The sequence below is a fragment of the Cavia porcellus genome, unplaced genomic scaffold (assembly GCF_034190915.1).
Source record: "Cavia porcellus strain 051 isolate PalLab524CR breed Dunkin Hartley unplaced genomic scaffold, mCavPor4.1 scaffold_4, whole genome shotgun sequence".
NCBI classification, from domain to species: Eukaryota; Metazoa; Chordata; class Mammalia; order Rodentia; family Caviidae; genus Cavia; species Cavia porcellus.
Window position 1 is genome coordinate 67754657 of NW_026947487.1, and position 23721 is coordinate 67778377.

Here is a 23721-nt window from a genome sequence, read left to right on the forward strand (position 1 = left end):
AGTACTGCCTGAAAAGGAGATAGAAACTACATTTAGTAATTAGGAAGTCATTTATGCTTAATGTGAATATTTTCAATAGTTTGTTGAGACAGTCATATTTTAAAAAGGTGAAGAATAAATTAAGCCATACAACATACCTAAGGGATATGTGGATATGTTACATGTATCCATCATTGTTTATTGCATATGGGAGAAATAGTTAACTTTTTCTCTCATTAGCATGCTAATAAGGATATAAATAGCAATGCTAATACACATGGTGTGTTTATACTGTGTATAAATTATACACAAATTTAGATTTTTTACTATTTAGATAATTTTACTAGATAATTTTTATAGTATTGTATCATACCTCACAATCATCAACTTAGTTAAGAATTGTGTCATTTGAATGTTGTTCTTAACAGTTCTTTTGTGGAGTTTATGTGCATTCTTCATTAACATTTTTCTTCTTTCATAAATTAAGAATTTCAGGGCAGGAAAAACTAGGGTTTTGTATACATGTTTATAAAAGGTTACATTTTTGCCCTGTTTCCTTTTTTCTTTTGTTAAACAACTTCAAAATAAACTTAAACAATGTTAAATAACTTCTAGTTTTTTCTCAATGTAGTAATAATGGTCATAGGTCACTGGTATTAGGGTTTAAAAATTGATATCCTCGTGGTGCATACCTGTAATCCTAGCACTTGGGAAACTGGGCCAAGAGATGGTGAGTTCGATGCAACATAGTGAGACTGTCTCAAAAAAGCAAAATCAAACAACAAAAAACAAGTTATATTTCTTGGTTTTGGCCTGCTATACCTAATAGGTTGTATGTGTACTGTCAACATTTCATGAGCTTCAAAACAAAGAAGGGAAGTCTGTATTGGTTAGTTCAGAAGAGAGGTAACAAATTGAATTTTAAATAACAAAGCAGGAAGCTTGTGCCTCTGTGATCTTTATGAAGTTGGTTTTTGACTAAAGTTGGCATTTTGACTGTAGGATTACAATCTGGAAGATCTTTATATTCAGTGTTCTTCATTGCTTTTGTATTTATCTTCTAGGAAATCCAAGTTAAAGGTTCTGTTACCTTTGTGGGAAATGATGAACAATACTCTTTATTCTGCTGACAAAAATCTGGGTATCTGTATTTTTCAGTGACTGGTTTTTACTTTCACGTAGGGCCTAACTATCCTTTTCCTGGAACCAAGGTTGATTCAAATCCTTTGTAAGTTCTTATGTTCTTTAACCTTTTAAACAACTATTTTAGGAACTATTTAAAGTTGACACCTCCTCCCTTGAAACCTTTTCTCTTAGGTACAAAGCACTACCTTCTTGGCAGTCATTTGTGTGAGGAGAGCAGATAGTTTTGTTAGGCATTTATTCAAGCCAATAAATTAAGGGTTAGTGTTTTGTTTAATGCTATCTGTTTGTGATCAGTGTGAGTCAGCATTGGACCTACTTTTCTTTTGAATTCTTTCATAATTAAGATGTTGGCACCTTAGAACCCTTTCCTGGATAGACCTTTTTGCTTATGGAATTTTTATCTGTCAGGTTACTGAGATTTTTCTGTTTGTACTCTGCTGTTTTTATTGTACACTTGTAGATTTAGATATGGTTTTTCTCCACATTTTAAGCCTGTTGTCAGGATGGTGGTCTATTTTAAACAAACATAAATATATAGACATTTTATATGTACTATATATATTCATCTTACACGGGAGCCGTGTACGAAAGTATGACACAGTGACTGTAGTTACTCTCAGATTTTCATAGTTTAAAATTTTGTATCAAAGATTGAGCTTAAAATATTTTCTCAAGGAAAAGCTAAAGTAGTTAAAGTTACTCATTAGGAATCGTGTGTTAAACCTTTAGTTTTTGATATTATCCAGTTTAAGTTTTCTAGTAATTAAAATCAAATAGTATCTTGAATTAGTGTTTAATTTTTTTCATCCAGTACTTTCTTAGTTTTGTATACCAGTGATTGCATATATAGACAAACATATTTGTGAACTTTTAGTCACTTAATTGATTTTATATACCACTAATGAGGCAGAACCCAAAATTGAAAGATGGGAAAATGGAAAAGATAAACGATTGTGTATGAAGAGTAGATTATTTATTCAGTTTTTTCCTCTAAATCTAAATTTTTTAATGAATTTGTTACTTTGAAAGAACTTATGTAATTTTGTTTGTTTTTCATAATGTGGCTTAATGTGTCATCATTTTACAGGTATCTTTGCAACTTGTCTCATTTTATGTCTGAATATAACTTACGTTATACTTTGTTTATAGTAGCAAAGATGTCATGTCTGGTGGGTTTAAAAGACAGTGTGTGGTATGGGATTGTTGTTTACCCCTCTTTCAGGCTGTATAGTCAGTTGATTTAGGAGAAAACTTTGAGATCTGCTTGTTCTTGCTTAATAGTTGTGGGAGAGAATTTGCGGTATACTTAAGTGTTTTTAAAATGCCGACACCGTTGGGAATACAGTATTCTTGCTTCAGTTTTTTTCTTCCCATTTAACTTTGGTAGGTGTCAACTAATGTATAGTGGAAAAGAGAGAAGTTTAAAAAAGAATTTGTAGCTAGGCATTGTGGTGAATCCCTGCACTCACCACAGCAGCACTTTGGTGGCTGAGTCAGGATGATTGGTGTGAGTTCGAGGTCAGCCTGGGCTGCATAGTGAGTTCAGTTTGGAATACATAGTGAGACTGTCTCAAAATAAAAAAGCAATTTTTTAGTAAAATAAAATGACCTCCGATTATCAGTATGTTAAGGAGAATGCTGGAGAGCAAATGATTATCTGTTTATCCTTGAACATATGCCATAAGTATATGTGTGTCTTGATTATACAGTAACATCTTGAATACATAAGAGGATGGAAGTTTTATTCTGCATCTGTGGCCTGCTCCCTCCTTACTTAAAACTTGAAAACGCCCTTCTAAGATAGAGATGTTAGCTCAGTGGGAGTTAGATTGACTGAGAATTTGGAAGTGAAAAAACAAAACAAAATTCCCACTTCAAATAATTTTCCTTATTTTTCAGTGTCCTGTGTTAATGAATGAAGTAGGGAATGAAAAAGGAATTGCTAGTGTCAGAATTCATTAAGGTAGTGAATGGGAACATGTTTTTCCAGTGTTACCACTGATTTTGTTAAATAGTAAGTTGTCCTCTATGGGTATAAAATACTTGTTCATATTTCAGAAAAACTTTTTTTTTTGGTACCAGGGATCGAACTCATGATTTTGGGTTTGCCAAGCAGGCACTTATGCCACTGTGCTAAACCCCCAGCCCCCAAAATAAACTTTTAAATCACTATGTTCTCTAGGTTAGTAGGTATTTAGGGTATGATGTTAGAGTTTTGGTGCTGCAGTGCTGGGCCTCCAGCCAATTGTAGTCTGTCATACTAGTCAGGGGTCTGCCTGTCTGTGGGGTTTCTTAATTATACATATGAAGAAAGTAAGAATTGAATTTCCAGTTTAACATATAACATACTTTGAGTGGTTTTAAAATCAAGGCTTCTTAGGACTTTGTACTCTTCACATCTCCTGCTTCTAAACGAGGTTTTCGAAAAGCAGTTTGCTGAAATTTCCAAAATGTTTTGTTGGGCTGGGGATTTAGCTCAGCAGCATAAGCACCTGCCTTGCAAGTGAGGGGTCGTGAGTTTGATCCCCAGTACCAATTTAAAAAAAAAAATCCAAAATGTCTTGTTTCCTTTCAGCAAAATTGTTTTAACATTTATCTATGTGTATCAATAGTTTATTCATTTTAATTGATGAATTCATTGTATAGTTAATATTTTTGCATTGGTCTGTTGTTAGATATTTGACTTGTTTCCAGTTTGTGTTATTACAGAAGCTGCTGAAAGCATTTAAATTCAGTTGAATCTTTCAGGTAAATCAACTTTCCTTCCCTGCTCCCTTCCTTCCTCCCTTTCTTTCTTCCTCCCTTGCTAGGAGTGGAATGCCTGGATTGTATGGTTTAGTTGTATAGTATGCTTAATATTTTAACAAAGTAAAAAATTATTTTTCAGAGTCCTAGTGTTTTGCATTTTCATCTACAGTTCTATTTGCTCCATGTTTTCATTTGATCAGTTTTCAAAATTTTAACAGCTCTATTAGGTGTGTGATGGTTTCTCATGGTGATTTAATTTTCATTTACTCAGTGACCTTGAGTGTGTATGTGTTAATACAGTTGCAGTGTTGACACAGGGATTGAACCCAGGGCTTTCATGCTAAACTACAACCCCAGGCCCCAGATGCCTTTTTTTTTCCCCCCACTTTGAGACAGAGCCTTGCTGTTTTCATTGTCTAGGCTGAACTGGGATTTGATATTTTCCTGTTGAGTTCCGAGACTACAGGCATCTGCCACCATACCTGGTTGTCATTTGCTTTTTATGCATTTATTGAGGTGATCATAATATTTTTAAGTCTATAGATAGATGAATTACGTTGATTTTTTTTTTTTTAATGTTAAATCAGCCTTGCATTCCTGAAATAATTGCCACTTGTTACAGTGTATCATGTTATATATTGGTGGGTTTGATGTGCTAAAATTTCCTTTTTTTTTAAAATTTAATTTTATTGGTATTCTTTCACTATATATGTCACATTCATCATAGGAAATTTGTACCTGTACATAATATATCTTGATTCTTCTTTTTTCCCTCATTGCCATCTCCTCCTTTTAGCTGTTCTCATATTTGCAAACGCTTTTCCATTTTTTCCTTCTATTCTCTTTTTTCTTTTTTCCTTCCTTCCCTTACACCTCCTCTCTCATCATCTTCTTTTTTTTTTTTTTTTTGAAACAGGTTTTGAATATATTATTCAGGCAGACCTTGAGCTTATTACATAGGCCAGGCTGGCTTTGAACTTTTGGTGATCCTCATGCCTCAGCCTCTCTGGTGCTGGAATTGGAGGCACCTGCCATGCTAAAAATGTTTTTGCATCTGTGTTTCTGAGGTATATTGTTTTCTTATAGTGTTTGTCTGGCTTTGGTATTAGAGTACTGATCACCTCAGTTTATGAAAGAATTTATATAGAGTATGTATTCTTTCTTCCTTAAAGACTAAAGCAAGTTTGAAATTATTGAAACACATATAATCTTTTTCCTTTAATTTGTAAAATTTTAATTCTGTTCTCATACAATATGTACATTTTTATAAACAAACAACAGCTTCTAGGTCTTAACATTCATTAACTAAACCTCCTTGGAAGTGGAGTGGGAGATGTAAATTTTGTTAGGTATAGCACAGAGCCAAGTCAGTGTTTCATTTGAAATTTTCAGTGAAGTACGATTGATTGCATAGGACTGAGGTTCTTTTAGGAGGAGGGAAGGTAAGATTTCATTTATTTGTGGTGATGTGCTTGTGTTGTACTTGTTCAAGAGTTAACTTTTCACAAATTTTGTAAGCCAGTTAGTAAACATAATCTATTAAAGATTATAAACATAAGGTTAAGTCATACTGAAAATAAAGGTTCTTCATTATTATCTATGTTCTCGAGCTTGTTTACATTACATTTGAAATATAATATGATGGTGTGGTAATAGGCATCTCTTCCTAACTTGTTGAATTGATATTCCCTTGGTAGCTTGAAACCTGCCACTCATGTACGATATTTTACTTACTTTTTGATTATTTGTTGATTGATTTTTAAACTTACACATACATACAGTGCTGGGGATTGAACCAAGGGCCTCATATATGCTAAGCAAGCACTGTATCAGTGAACTACACTTCCAACCCATGGGAGACATTTGCATTCCAGGTATATGTATATGTGGGAGTTTCTAGACCATAATAATAGGTGAATACTCCTAACAGAGGATCATATGATGGTTGTCTAGACTTAATAATGGAGAAAATAAACCAAATCAAGTTTTAATATGTTCTGGGTCTATTGTGAATTACAGAAAAGTTGGGGAAATTTGCTTCCAGTATTTGAAAGCTTTTATAAACAAATTGCTTGTTGTGGATAAAAAATGTGAATTTCTTTTTTACTTTTTTTTAAAATGGTGATAAGGTTGAAACGCAAGGCCTTGCACATGCTAGGAAAGTGCTATACTATTGGACTGCATCTCCAGCCCTTTTTAAAAACTTAATTTGGGAAGAGTTCTGGCTAAATTGCCAAGGTGGTTCACATATGTGATCCTCTTGCCTCAACCTTTCAATTAACTATGATTATAAGCATGACCAACACGCCTTGCCCCTTTATCTTTGTTATATGCACATGTGTGTGTGAGTGTGAGTGTGTGTGTGTGTGTGTGTGTGGTGTTGAAGATTGAATCCAGAGTCTTTAGGTTAGCTATAACCTCAGCCCCTTTTAAATTTTTTTTTTTTTTTTTTTTTTTACTTTGAGACAGGGTCTTAGTAAGTTGCTAAGTTGGCCAAGCTGTGCTGGAACTTGTGACACTCCTACCTTATTCTCCCAGAGTTCTTTGTTTACAGGTTTGTTCTTACACACCTAGCTTAGAAAAACTGATCAGCAAATATATCTGTATACTCTTCCCCTGTGGAAAGCTTACCTGTTAGATAGGCATGGTGGTACACACTTCCTTAGGAGCCTAAAGCAGGATGATGGCAACTTTGAGGTTTGGGGAGGCAATCTGGGAAGATACTTTTTCAAAATACAGAACTAGAAAGGGCTGGAAATGTAGCTCAGTGGTAAAGGCACTTGCATAGCCTGTGCAAGGTCCTGGATGTCAAGCTTACCCATCTTTTGATGGTGATCAAGCCATTCCTATAGTTAGTTATATTGGCTGTGTTTTCTTATCACCCCTGTTCAAAACTCAGCAATGACTGCTGATTTTTTTTTTCCTTTTAGTGCTGAAGTTTCATTTCAGGGCCTTTCTCACAAAAGAATGGGCTTTACCACTAAGCTATGTCCCCAACCCTTATAATTGCTGTTTACTACTCAGAGAATGAAAATTCTTGTTTCTTTTCCCAGTTTTCTGAGATGGGATCTTGCTGTGTAGGCTAGGCTGATCTTTGACCTTGCTCTGTATCCTGAGCTATTCTCAAATTTAGGATCTTCCTGCTTTAGCTTCTCCAGTGCTACCATTACAGGCATACACCACTATGTCTGTTTGGAGAACCATGTTTTGAAAGATTTTCTGTTTTTTCTTTTCCTCTGTCTTCTGACTTTTCTAGGTTCCATATGAAGTAGTAAGAAGGGTATAGTGGGTAAGACTGAGACTGTAGAGGAAAATTGCCTGGGTTAATGTGTTTACAGTGGTGTTGTAATTTGTATGTCTCACTGCTGGGCTGCTCTGAACCACTGGTGTATAGCTATCCCATCTAGTGGCATGGGAAAGTCCCAGTGGATGGTAGAAGCTGCCCATTGAGACAGACATGCATATACCACTATTGGTTAAAGCTGGCGGGAACATGTACCTCACTGTGCTACCTACTACCATGTAACCAAAGATAAGTTTTAGAAGGCCCTGAACTTCTTTAAAATAGAAATAATGAATGTGCCTCCAGCTCAGAGTCATCGTGATTACTCAGTTACTACACATACGAATAATGGATAATGTTTGTCACATAGTTGGCTTTCATCAATGATGTACATCCTGTTACAGGTCTCTACTTGGAAATTGTCAGGATGCCCAGCCTTTGATGGGATAGCTATCTGCTTCTGTTAGTACCTACAGGCAACTTCATTTGACCAGAATGTGGTCCTTGTAGAAGTATTTATGAATAAATAGAACTCATAATTTATGACTTTTCAATTTATTTTTGGCATAATAATTTCTTTGCAGTAATACTTAGTTTTGTAAATGCTTGTTTAATATGTACTGTATTCTAGACTCACACTTAGGTTTATTTATGCAGGAATTTTCAACCTTAGCAGTATTGCACAATTGTCATTTCAGGCCAGATATTTCTTGTTGTAGGGGACTGTTCTGAACATTGTAGTTGTTAGTGTGACTTTTACAGTATCTAATGGATACTTGTTGCTCCTTGCTTCCTTGCACAAGTTATGACCAAAATAATGTCTTTAGACATTGCTGAATGTCTTTTGAGGGGCAAAGTTACGTCAATTATATCTGATTGAGAAATGTATTTTTAAGACAGGGGGTCTCACTGTGTAGTTCAGCCTGGCCTTGAATTCATGGTGATCTTCCTACCTCAGCCTTCTCAGTATTGAGATTACAAGCATGAGCTACCATGCCCCATGTTTTTGTTTTGTTTTTTAAAGAGGATTCCTCAGTGTGTGCTGTGATGTGAGAATAATTCTCTTGTCTCTTTTACTCCTCCTCCACCTCCTTCTTGCTCCTTCTCATTCCTTTCTCTCCCCTTCTTCCCTCTTTCTTCTCCTCTCTCCCTCTTCCTCTTCCCTGTTACCCCCTCCCTTTCTGTTATAGATATCATGGATTTAGGCATCTGGGGAAGTTTTCAGTGGCTAATAATACATTTAAGCTTTCTTTTTTTATGTTACTGTATTTTTGTTTTCAGGAGAAGTGGTAGCTATTCAATGATTTTGTGCTCAGATTGTTGTGAGGACAAATGCTCTTAAGAAAAGAAATTATTTTTGGATATTCCCTTATCCTTTGGCATTCATAAATGAACTTTTCATTTTTTTAGAAAAAAAAAAAAGTAACCCTGGGCATTTCACTTGAATTTTAAGTTTATTGAAAAGCTGGTTAATAGTGTTAAGTGTTTGTAGTAGTTATTAAACATGTTTTAAAATGTAACCTTTATTTTTTAGTGTGTTATATTTTTAGCAAATGATTTTTAAGATTTTTTTGTGTATATGAGTGGTTTATAGTAGAAAAATACTTTACTATCATTCCTTGTCAGGTTCATTATTTTTCTAACGGAATATGAAAAACACTGTGTACAACAGATGAATAACCCTTAGAGAAATTATATACCTTAATATACTTACGCAGTCTTAGGCGTATCATAACAAAACCTTTTACCGACGCCTTATATGGTCTGCTTTTGATCAAGGAGAATATGGATATATAAGTGTACAGTGAACAATCTTTTTACATATTCACTAATTTGTGAACCTGTTGTTCTTGAATTACCTCTCTTATGTGACAGTACTTTTTCTCATTTTACTGATCTTCGTTTTTTTTTTTTTTTTTTTTTTTTTTTACCATAGAAGATTATTCTGTTGTTTTGCAATGTCTTTTAGTAACTTAGAGCTTTCTGAATATTGTTGACATGGCCTAAGTTATTATCAGAATACTACTGAGAAAAAGGAAATAAGCTGGAGTGAAGGAAGAAGGCACCTAGAATTGGTTTGTCATGTTTGTAATTAGACTGTATGGATGACATTTCATATTAGTAAAATATTCTGTAAGGAAGGGTAAGAAAGATACAGAGAGATTTTTGAAACTTTATCTTTGTCACCTGTACCATGGAACGGAATTCCCAGCCTTGCCAATTGTATTTTATTTTATTTTTGTGCAAGTTCTGTATGTATTCTGGAGTGTTTTCAGCTATGTCTTAGAAAATATTCTGAATCTCATGGCTTTTCTTCATCTTTCAAATAGCAGAAGTTTTAAACATTTATAAATCTTATCACAGTAGCTTTGTTTAAATGAATGATACTTTTGTGTTAATTTAAGAAATCATTGTCTAGTCTGAGGTTATTTTTGTCATTTTCTTCTAGCACTTTTATGCTTTCTGGTTTTTCCTTTTAAGTTTATAATCCTTGTATGTTTGCTACTTTTACAAATGGGTATTCTGTTGTTCCACCCCCTCTGTTGGAAAGTCTTTTATTGTACTGAATTTCTTTTGTACCTTTGCTGAAAATACATTGGCTTGTGTATATGTAAGGCTGTTTCTAATAGTTTCTAAGTTCTTTTTCATTGAGTTATATGTATCTCTTTCGTCAGCACAAAGTATCTGGATTACTGCAATTTATGGGAAGCCCTGAAATCAGATAATATACATATTTAAGTTGTGTATCTTTTTCAAAAGGAAAAGTTTCCAAAAGAAATAGTTTTGGTTGTTGTAGATTGTTTTTCTTTGCATTTGAAGTTTAGAATCAGCTTATAGATTTCTTTCTGGGGACATATAAAGGACAGATTGAAGATAACTTAAAAACCATGAGTTGCCAGCTGACAGAAATGTGAATGTGTATGTCAAAGGAAATAGAAGACAGATACAAAATAAAAAGTCAAGGAAGTGTCAGGGTAAGATAGATAAATAGGTAGATAGGTGGATGGGGCTGAGTTGTACAAACTTAATGGTAGAGTACAAACTTAGGCTCAATCCGCAGTGCTGCAGAAACAAAAACAAAAACTGGTGTGTATTGACCTGTTATTTTAGTACTGTTCCCTAATAGAGGAATCAAAACTTGTTTACCTGGAAACACTCTACCTATACTTGATCGTTCAACAAATTATCTGTTATGCATCACTGTCTTCCTTTGACAGGAATTTTTTCTTTTAGTTCTGTTCAATTTACTGTATCAATAATATAGACCAGTCATGATGGCGAACATTTTAGATCTTTCAAAGATAACAGACATGTGCCATAGGTTTCCCACACTGATAAAAGCCAATGGAATTAATTATTTGATGAAATGGAAAAATAATAATAACAAGGAATTTCACAGTTTTTTAAATAAGATTTAAATGTAAAATATTCTGAAACTTTCTTTTTTAAAGTAGAGGCTTGAAGATAGCATATGCTCCATGAGGCATATGCAGTTTCCATTGTGTTCACTATGAAAGAACTAGAGCTTGGTAGAATCATTGACAGTAGAAGGGAAGCAATGACTATTTCCTGAATAAATGTTAAATTAGCCAGAAACATGACAATCTAAAAATCTAAAGGTGTTTGTTTTAAGCAATTTTGCCATCATAAAAAGGTTTTGTTTTTATTTAGAGTGGTCACAGATTGGAGATGTCAGGAAAACTTGAAGTTTTTTTCTTTGATATTTGCATTATTTGTCATATATGAATTTTAGTTGCATATATAGAGACCAATGCTGTCTAGAGGCCTTTGGTATGGAAGTGAAATGGAATTACTAATCAAATTATTATTTATCTCAGAAATGTCCTTTAAGCTCCTGCTTCCTGTCAGTCATTAATTTTGTCAATAGGATTTTGCAGTATGCAGTGTGGTTTGCTAATCTTTTTTTTGTTTGTTATTAACTGGTGAGTCAATGCTAAATGTATTGGTAAGGTACCTTTTTAGGTATAAATTTTGTTTGCCTATTATAATGATTAATAGTTATGTATAGTTAAAAGTAAGTATTAATGATTAATAGTTAAAAATAAGTATTAATGTTGCACTTCACTGTTACTTTGCTTGATTAAACAAGCTAAAAGTAAATGAAATAGCATTAATAGTGCTGAATTACAGACTGAGATGAAATGCCCTTAAATTTAGAGTGATGAGAAAGTAACTGTGGTTTAGCAAAATAAAGATGTGTTTACATACACTGTAGAGGCTACCTTTTTAATAGCTTTTAAATAAGCTATTTTAGGTGACCAAAATACACAGAAATTTAGTTCTAGCTTTTTAACAGTTTTACTCGGATCTTTTGAAGGAGAGATGTGTTATTCTTTATTTTCCTTGCCCCAAATATAAAACCTGAAGTTTGCTGGGCATAATGGTATAGTATAGGCCTGTCATCTCAACACTTGAGAGTCTAAGGCAGGAGGATTGCCTTGGGCTACATAGTGAGTTCAAGGTCATTCTGAACTATGTAGTGAAACCCTATGTCAGCACTACCCCCCCACGCAAAAAAAGAAAAAAGAAATTAGAAACTCTTGGAAAAAACGAATCCAAAAACTTGTCTCAAAAACTAACAGTGATCCTCAGCACCACGAAAACTTGCCTTATAAATTGAAAAGATAAAGAAGGGAATTTGCTGCTAGGTTTTCTAAAATAAAGCATTTCTGTTTCTTGGATGAAAGGTATTCATTACTTCCATTTTACACTTAGTCTTCGCCAAAAGGCCAAGAAGCAGTCATCATCACTCCACTGTAAACCTTGTGCAGTACTGGCTTGTATGTGAGCTTATTAGATACTGTATTATCAGTGTAACATTTTGAGATTTATATTTGAATGGTTATTTTATATTTTAAATTATTTTGAAATAGGTATTTGAGATATACTACCAAGTGGCATATTGATGTTGAGGACCTGAGAGGGGAAAATAGAGATGAGCAGAAGGATTTAATAATGCTAATTTCCTGTATTTGAGTTCTCTACATTTTTAGTAGCATACTTGGTGTTTGTCAGTAGCAATCATCAGAAGTATAGCCTCTAATAAACTGTTTTTTTTTTTTTTTTTTTTTTTTGGTACTGGGGATTGAACTCACAACCTTGTGCTTGCAAAGCAGGCGCTTATGCCACTGAGCTAAATCCTCAGCCCTTGTAATAAAGTTTTTAATTAACCCAAATGAAAAGTGTTTTAGCTTCAGTCACATTATTCAAATATGAAATCCTTAAGAAGAATTAAATGTCTTGTATTTTTGTTGCATCCTAATAAACACAAGAGTTTTTTGACTCATAGTATGTCAGTATGAATATTACTTTGTTTTTGTAATGTAGCTATTGGTAAAAATTTTGTGGAACTGTTTTTTAAAGCAGTGATTTTACAAATTTTAATCAATTTATAACAATGGAAAAAATGGCAAGTTTTAAAAGATGACAGTTTCGTAAAGCAGCTTTTTCAGAGAATAGAGTTAGAGTGTTAGAAAAGATGTTAATCTCCTATCCAAATGTTTACAATATTTGAGAAGGTTGAGCTTGTGGATTAGTTTCTTCAGATTAATGTTAGAAAAGCATTGGTTGTTAATTGGCTGTGAGATGGAAAAAGTAGGAGGAAAGTAGTGGATTTTAGGAATGCAAAGCATATGATCTTTTTACAAATACATAGTGTGTTCCTGTGTGACAGGAGCTGTATTGTCATATAAAGAGAACATCTTCCCTCAGGAATAACACAGTTCCTTCATGATTCATAAACTTATTTAGTGGGAACCATAAGTAACATAGTTAAATTAGTTTGATTTTCTAATCCTATGCCCTAGTATTTTAAAAACATTCAAAAATTTTTGAAACTTATGTAGTTGCAAATTTAATAGTTACGTTTTTAATTTATTCTTACTGTAGGTAATGGATTTAGAGTATCTTTGGGTCCAGAACAGCACTGTGATTCACCTTTAATCTTGATATAATCGTAGTGTGTAAAAATACCCACAGAGATTTATGCCCCTTACAGTATACAATTAAAAAGTCTAAAAATCTGATTACTATTTGTTTTATTTTGAGAAATACTTTACATAGGTTGAATGGCAGAAACCAAGTTTTCCCCCTGTGACAAATGATCACATTCTTTGTACTCTATGAATTTATAAGACATAAAAAGAAAAATATAGTATTACCCAAACTGTGTAAGAATAAAATTGAGCAGCTTAATATGGAAAGTTTGAAATTAATTATTATTATAAGATGAACATACCTAGAAAACTTTCACTTTCTCTCTTTTAAATAAAAGGATAGAAATGATTAATTTTGCTTCAAAATATGAGGGAAGATTATGGCATGGGAAAATTTGATTATGTGCTTAGGAACTAGTTTGATTTCTTAGTATATGATGAACTACTCATATTCTATATAGGTAAAAAAATATTCAGACCATTTATTCAGTGGTAGTAAACCTTTTAGAGCTTTTAAAGGTACAGACAGCCTGCTGCAGCATGTGCCATAGGTTCACTACTGCCGAATCCTGTATGAATTCTAAACTTTAGGAAATAACTTGCAAATTCAGACTTTTGTTTTGGGATGTGTGTGTTTGTTAAAATATTAGCAAAGAGCTAACTATAGCACTGTGTGGCAATTTATAAATAGTATGTAGGAATCCAGGTAGGGTAAAACCCATCATTTTTTGTAAATCAGAACTATCAAAGTAATACTTATTTTGTACCACTTGAATGAGGTTATTTTTGGGGCCATTTGTCATCTGCATGCATGGCACATTTGGTTAGTTTTAAGTCTCAGTTGGTCATCATTGATGATTACATTTTAAGAAAGACTACATAGTATTAGTTTTGATTAGTGCGATGACCATGTGACTTACTCAGTCTGGAGAGTAAAAAGCAGGGATATTAACAGTTACCTCAGGACAATAGATGTAAGTCAAGCATGACAAAGAATTTATGCAGTCATTCTAATTAAGATAGTTTTGAGGCAGGTAACAGAAAACACACAACTCAAATTACCTTAGTAAGGGAAAATACTGTACGTGGCTTGGTTGAAAGTGCTACAGATGTGATTCATTGAGGTCTCTAGTTTTCTCTTGTTTTTTAGACTGCTTTTTCTGGCATGCTTCCTTTATAGTTGTTGCATGGCTGCCTACAGTAATCTGGGCTATATTCTTTTTCATTTATGATCAGCAGGGAGAAGCCTGCTTCTCCAGTAAACATGGAGGAGTTTTGAGGTCTTGTGATTTTTAGATACCTTTGAATTAATCTCTGTCAAAGGGAATGTTATGTTGATTAGGATGTTTGCGTATTACAGAGGGAAGGAAGATAGAAAAACCTGAATCTCTTAGACTAGTTTGAGAGTCCACCAAGAAACTCATTGTAAGATCAGTCTATCAGGAAAAACAATGTTAACTAAATGCAGGGGAAAGTAGTCCTAGTGTGTACTACAAAGTGTAGGGTCACTGGTTTGTTTGTTTTTTTCATTTTCCTTTAGCTACCTGTTAATTTCTTTAAAAACTTATTATACTGCAGATGATGTGTTTTCAAGAGACAGTTTGTGGCACAAAATGACTTGCTGTCTGGTAATAAAAAAGAAAATTGTCTCATTTTCTCTTTCTTTCTCTAAGATTATAATAAGTTGGTCTTTTTTTTTCTCCACAGACTAATAGGGATGCCAAAGGAAAAATATGATCCTCCAGATCCTCGCAGAATTTATACCATCATGTCAGCAGAGGAGGTAGCCAATGGGAAAAAGTCTCACTGGGCAGAATTAGAAATCTCGGGTGAGTGGAATCTAAAGCATTTGATTTGGGATGTAATGAGAATGAACAAGAGTATATTTTTGTAAGTTTTTAATTGGATGGACTAAATGAAAACAAAGATCCTGAGATATAAATATTTATCTTTTTAAATCTGTTATTAGAAAAAAGAAAATTGAATTTAATCCTCAGTAGCTATATGAAAAGTAACATTTCCTTTTTGAGATTTTGTGTTCTCTACCTTTTATTATTCTTATCAAAATCTGTTATAAAATTAAAACACCACTTTTGTAAAATTTATGAAATGACCTTTATGTAAGTATTTTGTATAATTAATATTGTATGTAAGATAGATAACATCCCATTTTGTGAAAGCTGAGACTAGATGATTTGCTTAAACTTATGTAGCTAATCAGTGATAAAAATCATGACTCTTGACACAGGTCTTTTGATTTAGTGCAACTTCTGCCTCGGATATCACAACTTGCTTTGTGGTTGCTTATTTGAATATGTTGCATTTAATGCAAAATCTTAAACCAGGGGCTGGGGATTTAGCTCAGCGGCATAAGCGCCTGCCTTGCAAGCAGGCAGTCGTGAGTTCGATCCCTGGTACCGATAAAAAGGAAAAAGACCAAAAAAAAAAAAAATCTTAAACCAAAATTTTTAGTCTTTAATTAATTCTTTAAAGCAGAGGAAAAATGTCTCTGAGGATACAGTGGTTTTCCTGATGGCTAATCTAAAGTTAGTTCTAAGTCATAGTAATTATTCTTGTCTATTTAAGGTCTTTAACCTAGGTCCTGAATATAAATAAACTTTGCACTAATAATTTTGTAAGGAGTATGACTTAAAAAATAAAATCAAGACCATTCTTCCACAAAGGCTTAATACAGCCCCATCATGTATGACTCTTAAGAGTCTATATTTTACCACCATTCATTCATTCATTCTTTTTTTTTTAAATACAGGGTCTTGTTAAGTAGTTCAGGCTGGCCTTGAACTCCCTGTGTAGCCCAGGCTGGCCTCTAGCTCATGGCAGTCCTCCTGCCTCAGCCTCCTGAGTTCTGTGATTACACCTGGCTTGTCAAAACTCATTTAATACATAGAGGGCCCACAAGAAAGAGTGGTTATTAGGCCAAAGTATTGTGAAATAAAGTCAGGACCAGATGTGTGTGGAAGCAATCATATGGCTCTAAGTACAAAATTAAAATGTTAGAGACACAATATTGCTTTAGTTGCAGTTTATTCTATATTTTTATTTTTATTTACTTTTTTTGGAGACAGGGTCTTATTATGTAGTTCAGGCTGGCCTTGAACTTGCACTGATCCTCCTGCCTTAGCCTCTTGAGTGCTAGGATTACAGGTGTATGCTACCACCCTGGCTGCTTCTACATTTTAGTCTTGCAGGTCAGTTTTTGTTGCGGGGCTAGGTTTTTATGCTTTAATATTTTGCCTTTTAGGTAGAGTGCGGAGCTTAAGTACATCACTTTGGTCTTTGACACACTTAACAGCGCTGCACCTAAATGACAATTACCTTAGTCGCATCCCGCCTGATATTGCCAAGCTTCATAATCTGGTTTACCTGGATCTGTCATCCAATAAACTCAGAAGTTTACCAGCAGAACTAGGAAACATGGTGTCTCTCAGGTGAGGAAATATTTCAGACATGACTCATTACATAAAATTCTAAATTTACCAAATAAGAAAATTACGGGATGTTACTGTTTTTAGAGCAGGATTTCTGTGTCTGTGACAATCAAATGTTGTAAACTCTGTAAGCACAATTCTTGAGTTGGTCTCCATAGAGTATTTCCGTTAATTTTGGAGATTCCTATCATCAGGTTTGACAGATTGGAGGTGGAGTAATATTTAGAGTCTCATTTTTGGCTTCAGCTCTGATAGGACTAATCAGAAGTAATTGGGAAAATATGATCTGCTTGTAATCCAGATTTATAGGAATATATCCTATTATAAAGCAATGTATATTTATATTTTATTTTACTATTCATTAAGAAAACTTTAAAACCTGATAAAATGGATTTGTTTCTATTTCAAGATTTAAAAAAACTTCACGGTGTAAAATATTTTAGGAATCTTAAGACAAAATGTGTTTCCAATGAAAATAGGAAGTTTCTTTCTGCATTATCTGTTAAGCAGTAAATAAACTTTACATCCCTTTATTGGCTTGTTTTAGAACTTTTTGATCATCTGTTAATGGAAGTGGTCTTTATTTTTTCTGTTGTCTTCTCAGAATTTCTACAATCATAAACTTAGACCTTACTTATGCTATCCTTTTCTTATTTTTTTGGTGCTTTAATATTTATGTTCTGTGTCTGATTGTTGATGAGAATTCTTTTGTCTTTTCATGTTCACTTTTTTTTTTTTGGTACTGGGAATCGAACTGATGACCTTGCACTTGCTAGGCAGACTTTTACGTAGTTGAGCTAAATCCCAGCCCCTCATGTTCCCTATTGTATTATACTTTCCTGATGCACTTTCTCTTGCCCTCTCTTCTTCCTGCCTTTTCTCCTTCTATTCCTGCCTGCTCCCACCTTTTCTCCCTTTTCTTTCCTCCTGTCTCTTCTCATTTGTATCTCTCCTATCTTCCTGCCTTCTCAGTACAGAGGATTGAACCCAGGACTTTCAGTAATGAGCTATATTTCCAGCTTTTTTTTATTTTGAGACAGGATCTTGCTAGGTCACTAAGTTGCCCATGCTGAATTTGAACTCGTGGTTCTCCTACCTTAGCCTCCCAGAGTATCTGATGTTGTTTGGTGTTAAGATTGCAGATGTGTGCCACCATGCCCAGTCTTTTTTTTTTTTTTTTTTTGAGACAAGGTATTTGTAGTCCAGGCTGGTCTTGAAGTTCTTTCTTCTGCCTCACCCTCCCAAGTGCTGCAGTTAAAGCCATGGGCCACCATACCCAACTCACTGCTTGTTCTTTATTAATTTCATTTTTGTATATTTTCTGTTTTCATACTATTTTGAAATGACTAGTGTTATAATTAGTTAAAGATGCAGATGATTGGGCTAATTACACCATAGTTTAATCTTAAAGTTTATGTAAAAATTTACTGTTTTCCATAAATTAAATTAGGCTCAAGTTTGCTTATTGTCTTTGGATTCTAATAAATCACTTTGAGTTTCATCTAATAAAATTCTGTGTAAGAGAGCAAAGAGGGTGGATTTTGAGTGAAAATGATGTGTGTACTTCTTCCTCTAACTTTAATCTGTGCTGGACGATAAGTAAATTATAGAAACATTGTTAAAAATTGTGGCAATTATACATTCTCTAGTACCTTAACACTATAATACAGTTTTATAGTATCTTAATTATATACTTATATAGTATCTTAAGTATATAGTATACGACAGTTTTGAATCAGCATAAAGAAATCATTTAAACATAACCATCACTGATATTAGAAGAAAGAGTTAAAATGGCAAATACATACATTAATAAAGCTTTTGATATATTAAAAGTTTTTTTTTTTTTTTTTTTAAACAGGGAATTGCTTTTAAATCACAATATGTTACGGGTTTTGCCTTATGAACTTGGTCGGCTCTTCCAGCTACAAACTCTAGGTTTGAAAGGTGAGTGAATTTTTTCTAATTAAAGATATAGTTCTAACACTCAGTACCTAGAGGTCAGAGCTCTTTAAATATCATTTTTTGTACTGTTCAGTTTTTCAAGAATGCAGCTATACTTGATAGAAAATAGTTCTTTGAGTATCAAATTGAGCAAGATTCTAGTATATGGCCATCATTCTAACATTAATAGGGGAACTATTGTGTTTTTCCTTTGTATTATAATTATAAACACATTATATGAATTACCGGTTTCTTTGTGTAGAGGAAATATTTGAAATTATTTAGTATAGTAATTCTCCCTTTCTTTAAAGAGGACTTTCTTTGGGTACCAGGAATCAAATTCATGACCTTGCACTTGCCAGGCTGGCACCATGCCACTTAGCTATATCCTTGGCCACTTAAGAGTGCACTTAATAATAGGATAAAATCTTAGAACACATACCCCAATTTAGCTTTTAATTCAGTAGATAGGGTAGCATTGGCATATGACATGATTATAGGAGGGAAACATAATAGTAAAAATTAGCTATATTTAATTAGTGTAATTATTGTAAATCAGAAATACGTGTTCCTCTGAGTAGTTTCATTTTTGCTCAGTTTATGATGAAAGTTATACTCAATTTATATAAATACTGAAATTTGTATAATTTTCTGTAATGTCAAAGCATTTAAAAGAGTTTATTTTTCTGTAGTATAAAGGTATTTTCTGTGCTGTGTAATGAGTATCACTCAAGCTTTACTTTATATACTTTCAGGTATTTTAGTTTTCTTCTTCATTGACTATCAAAATGTTCTATTTGCATTCTCTTTCTTTCCTCGTGTATTAATTAGCTTTCCTGTGCCTAGACACAATGAGCATACCCACAAACTTAGTGGAGAGATTTAATTTGGCTCACAATTTCAAAAGATTCAGTCAGTGAATGGTTGGCTTCACAGCAGAAACAATATGGTAGAGGAAAGCTACTAGTTATTGGTAGTCCGGAAGAAGAGAAGGGGAAGAGTGAAAGAGAGGAAAGAGCCAGGGACCATATTTAGTACCCAAGTGACCTAGTTACACATGCTCAGAAGGCTCTTAAATCAAGAAAGTTGACTGTCCATTTTAATCGTCACTCTTGTCTCCCTTCTTCCCTTTAGGATCAAACCTAGGGCCTTCTACAATGATGTACAGGTGCTGTACCACTGAGTGTGCTCTCAGATATTTGAGTTTTCTTCTATAATGGGAGGATTATTAGAAAAGTTTCAGTAAGATTAGAAAGAAAACTGGTAATACTGGAAAAAATGATGAAAATGGTATTAGGCTTTCTTTTACAGTCTCATAAATTAAGTAATTATATGAATACCCTGAATCTTGTGTATGGTTTTTCTGTAATTTTTTTAAAAATAGTTTTTATATAATGTATAAAGAAGGGAATAATTTAAAATATGTATCTAACATATTTTCTAAAACATTTTAGTTGGGGCTGGGGATTTAGCTCAGTGGCATAAGCACCCACCTTGCAAGCAGGTGGTCGTGAGTTCGATCCCCAGTACCAATTAAAAAAAAAAAAGTATATAAAAAAATAAAACATTTTAGTTTAAAATATTCAAAATTTTAATTGAAAATGTTTTCCTGAGAATTAACCTAAGGTATTTAGAATTTAAATGAAATGTTGGGACATTTCATCTTATTTTTATAGGCTAAAAACAGCCCACCTGGAGATAGAATAAACATTTTCCCCTATTAAAAAAATTATGGAAGGGTTATTTATTTGTAATCTGAGATTCATAAAGTATGAAATTAATATTTTCCAATTGATCTTAATAGATTCCAATTGTTTGTCTTTATTAAGAATTCCCCCTTTCTCCCTGTCTTTCCAGTGTAACTCTAGATTTTCACACTCGGCTGCATTCCAGTCCTTTTTGAGACAGGGTCTAATTTTATAAGTTGAAGTTGAACTTGAACTTACATTCATGTCTCAGGCTCCCAGAGTGCTAGAATTACAGGGATGTACCACCACACCTGGTTCCTTGGTTTCTCTTAACATGAATCAAAATACCTATTTCCTTTTTCCTAGTACTGATGGACAGCACAGTGATAAATTAATAATTTATGGTTGAACCCAGCAGACTTATGCATTATACCAGACATATCATTTGGAAAAGTAAATGTTAGCATTTTTTTTTTTTTTTAGTTTTTTGCAATCTATTTTATGTTACCTTATGTAGAAAGATATATTCCTAGAAAATATGGAATAAATAGCACAGAGTGGATTATTCTGGATATATTGTGTCTCCTTAGCCTTTATTGTGTTATTAAAGTATTAATCTTAAAACTGTTTTTGTTGGTCTTCAACTGTAGTACTGTTTTGTCTACTGAAATACATTCATTAAAATCTCTTCTTAGACATTGTCTGTTAAGTTAGAAAATATCTCTGCTTTGCCAACTGTAACTGAGCTTTGGTGATGCTTATAGATAAATCACTTTTCATTGGTTCTATTTAGGCTGAATAATGTTTCAGAGTTCAAGTATTTTTTTACTTGTGTATATATAAGGAAATCTCTTACTTGTGAGTCTCAAATATAAACAGAAAATTCATTTATGTTTTATACAGTGTTTACACATGGGTGAAAGGTAACATTATATGATATTTTTAGTGCACTTGCATTTTAACTATGACTATTACATGAGGTAATATGAGGAATTTTTCATTAGTGGCATCATACCAGTGCTAAAAAGCTTTGAATTTGGAAGCATTTATGATTTTCAGATTGGGACTGTTCAATGTGTACTTCTATTTATTTTTTCATGTCTTTGAGAATGTTTAGTTTTCAGTCAGTATCACTTTGTATTCATTTGATCATGAGCTTGTGGTCATGAACAATCCAGTAAGTTGGAAGTGGTCTCTTAAAGAACAAAAATATGTTCATTTATGAAAGAAAGGGCGTAAATTAAAGTAATTCTCAGCTGGGTGTGGTGGTTTGCATGCCTGTAATCCCATCCCCCATGCATGCAAAGGCAGGAAAACCTCAAGGTTGAGCCTAGCCTGAGCAGTTTTTAATTTGGCAAGACACTGTCTCAAAATAAAAAGAGGTCTGGGAATGTAGCTCAATGGAAAGGCCCTGGGTTCATTTCCAAGTATCAGAAAAAAATTCTCATATAATTTTTAAAAAATAATTTAAAATATCTTGAAATGTAACATTTTTTTCTCTGTGAGCCAGGTGATGTCCTTACAATTAAACATTAATGTTTCCTCATAAATTATGTTGGATCTCAACAATTTGAAAACATTCTATCTTGTCTCTTTGACTGTACTATTGAAAGACTATTTTTTTTGTATAAATTTGATTTATTTTAGAGATTGGAATTATGTATATATTTGTTAAAGATGTCTTAATTTTACATAAACGGACTCTTGAATGTAATTTCCTTTGACTTGCTTTTTATTCAGCATTTAAGGTTTTATGATTTAGACATGTTGGTACATACTTGTAATTATGCTTCATTTGTATAATTGCAATATTCTGATAAGTGAGTGTACTATAATGTATTCTACTATTGATATTTACGTTGTCTCCCTGCTCCTGACCTCTGGCTACTATAAGCAGTATAGTCACAGACATTCAAGTGTATGTCTTTTGATAAAGTTCATAGAAGTGAACTTCATAGAATTACTGGGTGATGTAACCCTACACCCTTAGCTTTAGGCAATGCTATAAGCTTTTATAAAGTAGTTTTACTAGATTATACTTCCAAAATAATATAATGTCCGTTTTCAATTTTTGGTAGAAACAGATATTTTTAAGTTTTACCAATTACTGAACATGAAGTAGTTTTAAATTATACTGTTAACATTTCCTCATTGCTAAAACTGAACATTTAAAAAAATCTTTTTATGTATTTATTGCTCTTTAATATTTGATCTATGAAGTTGTTATTCATTGCTTTTGCCTACTTCTTTTTTTATTTAAGAGAAAAAGAGACACAAAAGAAAAGCAAAAAGCAAAATAGACAATGATAACAACAAACCCAAAACAGTAACAGTGTAGGTTTTCAAAACAAGATGATAGGAATTTAACAATGGTTGTTACATTGCAGTTTCCTTCAAAAAGGTTACTTAAATTAACAGATATAGACTTGTAAAATTGCTCTAATCATATGACTATTAACTGTTCTTTTCTTAAGAACTACTACCATTAGTAGTATAGTCAACTTAGCTATCTTACGTGTATATATATATATATATATATATATATATATATATGCAAGTTTATGTCTTTTTCCTTTTCCCTGAGTAATTTTTTCTGCTTTGAGCAGTTTCTTACCCTTTCACAATATTTGTTAAAGACTTTAGATCTTCTTTACTCTTTTAGTTTCTTACACTGAGGTGACAATACATCATTTACACATGTGATTTTGATTTATTTCACTTAAGAGTATGGTCTCAAGTTGCATCTCTTTACCCGTAAAAGCCTTACTGTGATCCTTCTTTATAGCTGAGCAGTACTCCGTTGTATAAAAATACATCTTTTTTTAAATTCATTCCTGCCCATCAGCTGAGTCCTTTGTCTGAGGGAGAGTTGGCTAAGATATTTTTCCAGTTCATGGGTTTTCTTTCCACTCTATTGGAGATTTCTTTTGACATGCAGAAACTTTTTAATATGATGAGATCACAGTTAGTTATTCTGGGAAGTATTTCCCTTGCAGTATAATTTTTGTTCATAAACTCTCTGCCTACCCCTACGTCTTCAAGATTTCTATTTACTTTGTCTTCCTGAAGATTTAGTGCTTCTGTTTTACTATTTAGATCTTTGATCCATTTTGACTTTAATTTAGTGTATGATAATAGACATGGGTCTAGTTTTAATTTTCAGCATATGGAAAAGCCAGTTTATCCAGCACTACAAGAGGCTTTTTTTTTCCAGTGAACACGTTTGGCCCCTTTGTCAAAGATGAGGTGTTTGTAATTGAGGTTATATCTGCTAATGTATTCCACTGATCTTCAGGTCTGTTTTTATTCTAGTACCACACTGAATTTATCACAGTAGCTTTGTAGTATACTTCAAGTCAGAAATTGTGATGCCCCCTGCCTTGTTTTTGTTGCCCAGAATTGCCTTTGCTATTCTAAGTCTCTTCTAGTTCCAGATGAGTTTTAGGAATGATTTCTCCAGATCTGTGAGGTATGCTAATGGTATTTTGAGTGGAATTGCTTTAAATCTATATGACAATTTTGGGAGA

At 33.3% G+C, this 23721-nt stretch overlaps 1 protein-coding gene across 3 annotated transcripts in view; it reads left to right on the forward strand.

The window, feature by feature from the left end:
- Positions 1-23721, forward strand: part of Cnot6l (CCR4-NOT transcription complex subunit 6 like) — a 122721-nt gene that overhangs the window by 15798 nt on the left and 83202 nt on the right. For 2 of the 3 annotated variants that reach the window (XM_063247219.1, XM_063247220.1), the window contains exons 2-4: positions 14821-14942; positions 16376-16562; positions 18424-18509. In XM_063247219.1, coding sequence (XP_063103289.1) covers positions 14821-14942; positions 16376-16562; positions 18424-18509 — 395 coding nt within the window. Of the gene's footprint in view, positions 1-14820; positions 14943-16375; positions 16563-18423; positions 18510-23721 lie in introns of those variants that run through there. The other variant, XM_063247221.1, reaches the window with a different exon arrangement.